Source organism: Austrofundulus limnaeus, unplaced genomic scaffold (genome assembly GCF_001266775.1).
Source record: "Austrofundulus limnaeus strain Quisiro unplaced genomic scaffold, Austrofundulus_limnaeus-1.0 Scaffold466, whole genome shotgun sequence".
Taxonomy (NCBI): domain Eukaryota; kingdom Metazoa; phylum Chordata; class Actinopteri; order Cyprinodontiformes; family Rivulidae; genus Austrofundulus; species Austrofundulus limnaeus.
The window spans coordinates 78,838-88,160 of NW_013952868.1; the positions used below are offsets into that span (position 1 = coordinate 78,838).

At 36.2% G+C, this 9,323-nt stretch overlaps 1 protein-coding gene across 3 annotated transcripts; it reads left to right on the forward strand.

The window, feature by feature from the left end:
- Window positions 1-207: 207 nt before the first annotated feature.
- mbip (MAP3K12 binding inhibitory protein 1) lies at window positions 208-8,846 on the forward strand. Of its 3 annotated transcripts, XM_014025305.1 has the most exons (9): window positions 213-347; window positions 1,217-1,333; window positions 1,567-1,773; window positions 2,344-2,440; window positions 2,800-2,865; window positions 3,103-3,261; window positions 3,555-3,652; window positions 7,914-7,952; window positions 8,048-8,846. In XM_014025305.1, exons 1-9 carry the CDS (start codon window positions 228-230, stop codon window positions 8,153-8,155), a joined length of 1,011 nt encoding a protein of 336 aa, XP_013880759.1. In that variant the 5' UTR covers window positions 213-227; the 3' UTR covers window positions 8,156-8,846. The 3 variants fall into 3 exon arrangements, with proteins under 3 accessions (XP_013880760.1, XP_013880759.1, XP_013880761.1); XM_014025306.1 differs by lacking the exon at window positions 3,555-3,652 and having other exon boundaries at window positions 208-347; XM_014025307.1 differs by lacking the exons at window positions 1,217-1,333; window positions 1,567-1,773.
- The last annotated feature ends 477 nt before the right edge of the window (window positions 8,847-9,323 follow it).

Below are 9,323 nucleotides of genomic sequence, written 5' to 3' on the forward strand. Positions count from 1 at the left end.
TAGAGAAATGAAAACCAGATCAAATACAGCAACAATACCTCCTTATTTATTTATTTATTTGTCAGTTTGATTTAAAGGAAATTGCATAGTTCATTGAAACGCTTTGAGCAGAGAACCACCCCGGCTGTAAGTGCGCATGCGTGGAGCAGCCAGTCGCTGGTTCCATAGGTTCACATGTGAAGTTTTCCAACCAATCAGCATACAGTACTTTCGAGCTTTCAGTAGCAATGGCGGAAACAACGAAGCTAAATCAAAACGAAGCTCCTCCCAGTGAACCAACAAAAATGTCCAGTTACAGGCACTGCATGGATGAGATACTGAGGCTGCTTTCAGGCTTTGGAAAAGAGGTTGGTTTGAAATATGCTTCTCTTTAGATCTTTCTTTTTCAGTTCGAGTTGTTGGTTAGCTACATGCTAATGTTTTTAGCATCTCATACTATTAGCATGCTAGCGTCGTAGATTTTCTCTGATAGCTCCATTATTTTGTTCAGCAGGTTACCGTGACTGTTTTTGTTTGTTTATATTATTCAGTTTTAATAATTACTTTTAGGCTTGTGCTCAGACCCGCTGTCCCACACATCGCCATCATTCTGTATAATCATGTGAAGTACGATACATTAAAATGTACACAAGAATATGGCTCGTTATTTTTCTGTAATCCGTGTTCAACATTAAAAAAATAATAGAATGATATCAAAGCTTTTTGGCGTAATTGTCGCATAATCACCGATTTTGGTAGTGCCTGAATTTTTCTGAATGGTCTAATTTCAGTTCTACTATGTTTTAGTATAAAAAAATAACAATAAAATAGCTGAAGTTGTACTCTTTATTTAAAAGTTTTTTTTTTTGTTGTTCAGAATTGAAGATTTTGATCTATAAATACAAAAATATTTGCATGCCATAAATTTGCGATCTTCTACATTCTGACAATTTTTTTGTGAATTCCTTTTTTGATTGATACAAACTGATATACAATATTTGCTATTTATCCTTTACTAAAGCTGGTAACTGGCTGTAATTTGCATTTTTTTATTTTAGTTTCATAGACAAATAATTAGCATTTTTAAATGACAAACAAAAGTTGAAACATTATAACGATTTGCAGTTTTTCAATCTATTTACTAATCTACAAATTACGTTTGTTCAATAAATTAATAATTTGTTCTTGTGTTTTGCACTTTTTAATTCCTATCTTTGTCATTTGTTTTGAAATAAAGCTCCGATTAGGAGAGGCTGCTTTGAAAATAGAAGTCAACCCCAGTGCTGTGGATCTTTCATCATTTTCAGAGGCTCATGTTTATGGATGTTTGCAGGAGCATATTGTTAAATTACAGGTAAAAGGAATGCAAATTCCCATTAATGCTGATTAATGGTAAATTGTATCATTCAACTTTGTAAATTTAAAGGGTTTGCACAGCAAAAGGTTTAACTTGATGACTATTACATGATTATTGTTATTAATTGTCTTTATCATAGCATACTTTTTTCATTAATTAAAAAAACCTCAAATATAGACACACATGGACTGTGCTTGTGTGCAATCAGTGTTCTTCCTGTTTTACCACAGGCTGTTTCCAAAAGCCTGAGATCACTGGTAGGGGCTGATGGTGTTACATCAGTGAAAGAAAACACACTGGATAAAGGTGTCTCATCATCTTCAGTAAAAGAGCTGACAGCTGTGTTGTCTGAGCACCAAGATCACAACTCAGGGGCTGCAGAGAGTAAGACTTCGGATGATGACATCATGGTTCAGATTCGAGCTGGGAAGTCAGAGGTTGGTCTTTGTCGACAGATCTGTCAGCTGTTCTGGCAGTGACATTTTAAAACCCTTCACACTCTGTCAGGCAAATGAATAATCATAAGTAATTGCTTCCAAGGATGTGCACATGACATGTAGCAAATGCTTGATGGAGACCTGATACTGTGTTCAGCAAAGAGTAAGGGGTCTTGTAGTGCTGCGGTGGGGTAAAGCAGACCACATTGCTGGAGGGTTTTGAGAGAGGGCCAGGTCCTTGATGGATTATGAAGTGGATGCTCATTACTCTGAGATTGCATGTGGATGAAGGACAAGAGGCCCCATTCTGTTGTGCATTTATTTTGGTAGCCAGGCAAACCATATTCATATTCCATCATGTGAGGACGGTAAGCAATTTAACTTTTTGGGCTACCTGGAATCATTTTTTTACACTGCTTTTCTTTTATTAACGCCGCATAAACCTCTGCACTCTGTCTGCTCCAGATCACTAAAAATAAATAGGAAAAAACATTGCATTCTTAACACTCATCAGTAGCTCATCAATCTATTGTACCTTAATATTGGTGTTGCCTTTTTCTTTAACTCCAGATTGAGCGAAGAATATCTGCATTTATGGAACGCAAGCAGATGGAGATCAATGAAAACAACGTGCGCGAGTTTTGCAACGTGATCGACTGCAATCAGGGTGAGAATGGAAAAGAGTGGGGGGGTGGGGGTGGGGTGGAGGAGAGGGAGCCTGCACGCAGATTGCCAATGTTTGGGAGAGAGCTGATTTCCACAGGCGAGAGGTCAGGCTGAACTGCTGCAAGAGTGGGACTGAAGTAGCTAACACACTCGGCCTCAAAACGCAACGCTCTCTGTCCAGAAAAACATGAGACAGAGAACCTTTTTGAAATTCAAAGCTTGTATGAGACAGCAGTATTAGAAATCAGGAGAAAATGCAACACATGTGGTGTATACATTTAGAACCTATTTTTCTTTTCTCTAAGTGACATTTATTTGCGTTTACAAATTCTAATTTTTATGGAAATTGATTCTTTACAGAAAACAGCTGTGCCAGAACAGACGCTGTGTTCACTCCCTACCCAGGCTTTAAAAGCCACGTAAAAGGTAGGAAGATGGGCCATTCTGTTGCTATCATTATTAAAGCTTGACCTTTTTTCAGAAATGTTGAATATTTTAAAAATACAAATGTTTTTGTTTAATTTGGGACATGCCATAAGAATCACTAGCTGCATGGAAATTAACTGTTTAATATTTCATATGACTTTCTGTAGAAATGTATATATTTTTAAAATCAATATGTTTTATGTGTTTTTTCCTTTTTTATGTTTCTTGGCTGAGCAGTCACACGTGTAGTTAACGCTTATGGGCCCCAGACTCGTAGTGGGGGATGCCAGGGAGAAGCAGGGGAGCACCAGAGGGCGTCGACTGCAAGAGATTGTGGAAATGCAGCCATAGAGGAGCGACTTCAGAACATTGAGACCCACCTAAAACTGCCGTCTGGTGAGGGAAGAAAGTCTAATTATACCAATGTTTAAAATGTTGTGTCATCAGTTGTAGATGACAATAATTGTTTCTTAAAAGAGAAAAAAAAAGAAAAAGTTGGTTGACTGCACCAATTTATCCTTCATTAAAAAGTAAAGCAGTTGGAATGTGAAATGTTTGAATAGACTTTGTTTATAGTATTGTGATCGTTTTTCCTTTTTATGCTATTCCTAACTACATTTTACAGTTAACTAAAGTTATCATCGACAGTTCATTTATGTAAGTTGTTAAAGTAGTTTTTTATTCCTCAGTGGGACCCGTCCCTTTAAACGTTTATCAGAGACTCAAGAGGCTGGAGGATCGTATCCTGGAGCTAGAGGGACTCTCACCCGAGTACTTTCAGTCTGCAGTGAGTTCTGTGGCTGGAACAATGAATACGTGAAGGACATTTTTAATTACTTCCCACATTATTAAAACAGTCTTTTAGAATTTAAACACTATTCACTGGACACTAAATGTATAGTTAATAATATAGTTTCATACAAGCATAGTTTCTGACAACATCTTTTGTACGTCAGATTCTGGGAAAAATGACATGTATACAGAGTCATTAAATCTGGCAACACAATTCTGTCTCTGAAAGACAGTTCAAATACAACCTATATGTAAGAAATAATCAGATATATACATATTTTACATAAAACATTAAAAGAACTTCCTTTAATCTATACTGTATATGTGCTAAACCAAACAACATTTACTCCAGAGACTGGATGTCTGTATTACTTTATGCAATAAGCCCAGCTTGTAATGTTTCATCTTGTGTCTGAGTGGAGTTTCAACAGATTAACCAATATCTGGCTTTGTTGAATTTATTTGCACTTATAACAAATCATCATAATGCTACACTGTGTTTCTTTCACCTCCTACATACAGTGGGTAAAATAAGTATTGAACACGTCGCCATTTTTCTCAGTAAATATATTACTAGAGGTGCTAATGACATGAAATTTTCACCAGATGTCGGTAACAACCCAAGTGATCCATACATACAAAGAAATCAAATCAAAAATGTCCAGAAATGAAGTTATTTGTAATAATGTGGAATGGCACAGGAAAAAAGTATTAAATACATGAAGAAAGGGAGGTGTAAAAAGGCATGGAAAGCCAAGACACCAGCTGAACTCTCTCAGTAATTAGAAAGCAAGCCTGCCCCTTGTCAGTGCAAGTTAATATCAGCTGGTTCAGTCCCAAATGATGGCCAGGTATCACACAAGAACCATCTGATGATGGGTAAAAGTAAAGAGCTCTCTCAAGACCTTCACAACCTTATWGTTGCAAAGCATAATGATGGCATCGGTTACAGAAGAATGTCTAAACTTCTGAAGGTTCCAGTGAGCACTGTTGGGGCCATAATTCAGAAGTGGAAAGAACATCATTTCTCCATAAACTGACCACGACCAGGTGCTCCTCGCAAGATTTCTGACAGAGGAGTGAAAAGAATTATCAGAAGAGTTGTCCAAGAGCCAAGGACCACTTGTGGAGAGCTTCAGAAAGACCTGGAATTAGCAGGTACRTTTGTTTCAAAGAAAACAATAAGTAATGCACTGAACCACCATGGCCTGTATGCACGCTCACCACGCAAGACTCCACTGCTGAAGAAACAGCATGTTGAAGCTCCTTTAAAGTTTGCTGCACAACATTTAGACAAGCCTGTGAAATACTGGGAGAATATAGTCTGGTCAGATGAGRCCAACATTGAACTGTTTGGATGCCAGAATACACATCATGTTTGGAGGTCAAATGGCGCTGCACATCAGCCCAAAAACACCATACCAACAGTGAAGTTTGGAGGTGGGAACATCATGGTGTGGGGCTGTTTTTCAGCATATGGTACTGGCAAACTTCAAATAATTGAAGGAAGGATGAGTGGAAAAATGTACAGAGACATTCTTGATAAAAATCTRCTTCCATCTACCAGGATGATGAAGATGAAACGTGGCTGGACATTTCAGCAAGACAATGAGCCCAAACACAAAGCCAAGGAAACTCTCAGTTGGTTTCAGAGAAAGAAACTAAAGCTGCTGGAATGGCCCAGCCAATCACCTGACCTGAATCCAACAGAAAATCTATGGAAAGAACTAAAGATCAGAGTTCATAGAAGAGGTCCACGAAACCTTCAAGATTTGAAGACTGTTTGTGTGGAAGAATGGGCCAAAATCACACCTGAGCAATGCATGCCACTAGTTTCTCCATACAGGAGGCGTCTTGAAGCTGTCATTGACAACAAAGGCTTTTGTACAAAGTATTAGATAAATTTCAGTAAGTGTGTTCAATACTTTTTCCCTGTGCCATTCCACACTATTACAAATAACTTCATTTCTGGACATTTATGTTTGATTTCTTTGTATGTCTGGATCACTTGGGTTGTTACCAACATCTGGTGAAAATTTCATGTCATTAGCACCTCTAGTAATATATTTACTGAGAAAAATGTTGACGTGTTCAATACTTATTTTACCCGCTGTACTATATGTGCTACTTTAAGGTACTCTGTTTTTGTCTGCAGTCTGATTTTGTTAGTTAACTCTGCAGATTTTCACCCAAAACTTACAAAAAAAGCTTAATTCAGAACACATGTAGCTTCACAATTTAATCTCACATGTAAACATCATGTAGGTGGGGAAATTTAGCTGTWTTTTACTGCATTATATTGGATGGTTTGAAGTCTAATGTAACATAGACTGGATTATTATATTTTATTTATTCTTTTGGTGAAAATACAGTGTGAATGTCGAGTGCTGATTGACTTTGTTAAAGGTTGTCGAAGAAGCTGAAACTGAATTATAAAGTTAAAACAATCAGAACAAAAGCTAAAAACAGCTAAACAAAAATTTAAATTAGCAAAACAGAAGTTTAATGCTAAAACCAGGAAAACAAAGTAAAACCATCAAACCAGTAGCTAGAAGCTAAAATGAACAAAACATTAAAGTTAAAATGTGCAAAACATTTCCTAAAAGTTGACAAATCCTAAAGAACAGCTAAAGGTTAAAAGTAGCTAAATTGTTGCAAAAAATTAAAATAACAGAACAGTTATCAAAAACCRAATTTAGCTGCACATTTGCTAAACATTAGCTAAAAGTTATGAAGGAAGTACACAGAAGATTTCAGAAAAGCACAAAATGTTTCAAGGAGGTTAAGAATTCTCTATTTACATATTTAWAAAATATAATTAAAGCTAAATATTTTTAAAACATGAAAAAGATAGGATAACGAAAAATTATAGCTGTAATGTGCTGAACAAGCTGTGGGTTGTGTTTTACAAATGATGAAAATAGCTGAAAGTTTGTAAAGTCTGAAAAACGTAGTGACAGAAAGAAACTAYAAACATGAAAACAATTCTCTGCTTTAACACAGAAATAGAAACCTGGATAATTACTGCACATGACTTTTCATTTTGAAGCAATTTTATGTATCTTAGTTTGAAAAGTAAATGAAAACATTTTGGAATGAGGAACACTTTTTGAGACAGAAGAGCTTCATATTAAAGGTTAGGGTTAGAAGAGCTTCATATTAAAGAGAAGCTTTTTAAGACTTTTATTATTGTGTGATTTTTAAACTGATAAACTGAATTGTTTTAGTTGAACAGATCATTGAAAATAAGCTTGACTGCCTGCGAGTTTGTTTCTGCTGATCATGAAGTTCCCACAGCTACACTTTGATATATAAACATACTTCTTTCCTAAGTTTCTCCCAAGTTGATTGAAAACRTTTTTTGTTTTTATTTTTCAAATTTATTGAAACAATAATGTTATAGGAAACACCATCTAATTGCTGTTTAAATAAGCAAAAACTCAAAATGTTTCGGGGTAATTTATTAGGCTTCATATTGAACCTGTGAGAGATCAGCAAAGTCCCACAGACTCTTAATTTCCTAACCTAAAGGAGTCTGTCCAGTGTGTTAGCTATCTAAAAGTGCTCGAGATGCAGCATGTCTSTTTATACTGGTATTTCTCAGCACAGCATGCTGCTTCTGTAAGAGTGCTGCTCTCCATCTGCTTTTGACTCAGTGCATGTTTGTGTGAGCAGAGCAAGAGATGTTGAGTGTCTTTGAATAAACGGATGAACATGKGGGTCTTTTATATTGGAAGTCCCCTCCCCCTTCCATCCCCCCTCCTTCATTTTTTTTTTCCTTCTTCACTGTAGTTTGGTGTTTGCTGAAAAGCAGCACACAGTTGGCCCACGGTTTTAGGAACAACATTCTAATACTCAGGAGCAAAAAGGAGGCTCCATAAGCAATTCTAAAGGGTTTTACSGCTGGAATCGAATATACCAAATTGAAACGCTCTGCTTCAAGCCGCGTAGGGCATCTTCTATTCACGTTTAACCAGGGACATTTGCTGGGTTAAAGCCGCTCAGCTCTCCTCCTGTTTACTGTCTCTATTGTGAAAACATCCTACAAAAGTAAAGTTCTATTAAAAGCCTTCTTTATAAATCAGATTCTTTCTTTTCCAGTCTTTTTTTTAATATAAATTTACCCATTTTTGTTCCATTGAATTAATCCATAAAAATGATTAGTAGAAGTTTTGAGCGTGTGCTTTACTAAACTCAAGCCAGTTTAGAAAATGCACTGATTATTTATGAGTTTTATTTTTTTTCTTGTTTTTCAGAGTCATCTCCACAAGAGACCCAGAACATCTACTGCACAGGTTAGGACCTTTTTTTCACATTACTGTGGGAGTGGAGGTCAACTTCTTGTGAAGAGCTTATTGGTTTTTGTTGTATTTTTGTTGGGGTCCTGCAGGCCTGCAGTCTGACAGAGCTGGATGAGAAGATCTGTGCAGTGAAAGCCGCTCTACTGAAGAGGATGACTGAGTTTGGACCCAGATACAGGACTGATTGTTCACTTTGACGCACAAGCAAAGACTTTCACACACAAACCACTGATCCAAACACAGTAAATGTATTTAACATGTGCCTTTTCTCAGACCTGCCAATTCACCCACAGTATCATCACTGAAAACAGGACTATTCTAAGTACACTTTAGATAAAAATGTTTAACACCTATGATAGCCATGTTTACATTTACATTACATTTAGTTGGCAAATAGGTTGCAGCTTACRTCTGTTATTTTACTTTTCAGAATCCTTGTAAATTTATTTCAGAAGATTTAAAGTAAATTAAAAAAGTCCCAGGTCCTCAAACAGGATTTATTTCTGCCACATGGTTGAATAATAAGATTRAATGTTTCCCACAAATATCTTACGCTAATAAGTGTAGATCGATACTGTGTTTTGATCCATATTTTTCAATTGAAATATGTTGTAAACAAGTATATGTAGTGAACATGTGTTTTAATACATATTTAGCACAAGATATTTCCAACTTTTGAATTTGTTTTAACACAGAAGCTTTAGATGTGGCTGCAATCTTCTTATGATGATGTTCAAAATAGCAAAGATGTATTTCCCTGGATGGTTTTGTACAAAAATACTAGGTCTGTAAAAAAAACATTTTTTCCCCTGCTCGAACTTGTAGTTTCTTCATGATTTAGATCCATTATAAATGTCACCTGATTAAAATTACTTTTGATTAATCTGATTATTTTTCTTTCAATCACATGTCTATAAACTATCAGTAATTAGTGCAAGGTTTTTATTGTTATAGCTGATGACAGAAACTAGAAATATTATGYTGCTTTGATATTCCAAAAGCTTCAGTTTTGTCTAAATGAAATACGTTCAAAATTGTTGCTAATTCAATAAATCCTTTCGTCTTAAACATGAACTACAGCACAACTAAAAATAACTGAGTAAATGAGTTATAGAATGGTTTTATTTTGGAGTTTTGGTAATTTAATGTTCGGTAATGATGCAAAGGTGAGTGTGTGTGTGTGCGTGTGTTTTTGTCTGACATTGTGCATGTGTGTAATCGAGATGAATCTCTGAGAGAGCACCTGATTTCTCCTCCCGACTGCTGCGTGACGATGATCACCCCTAATGGTTGTCATTATAACAAATGACCTGATTACTGCAACTCTGTTTGGAAAACATACTGGAGACCCAACAAACCAGCATT

Bases quoted from the DNA above. Each gene is read 5' to 3' on its own strand.
- mbip (XM_014025305.1), top strand. From the start codon at position 228: ATGGCGGAAACAACGAAGCTAAATCAAAACGAAGCTCCTCCCAGTGAA. The intron at 1,334-1,566 runs GTAAAAGGAATG...GTTTTACCACAG, and splicing joins AGCATATTGTTAAATTACAG to GCTGTTTCCAAAAGCCTGAG. The intron at 1,774-2,343 runs GTTGGTCTTTGT...CTTTAACTCCAG, and splicing joins TTCGAGCTGGGAAGTCAGAG to ATTGAGCGAAGAATATCTGC.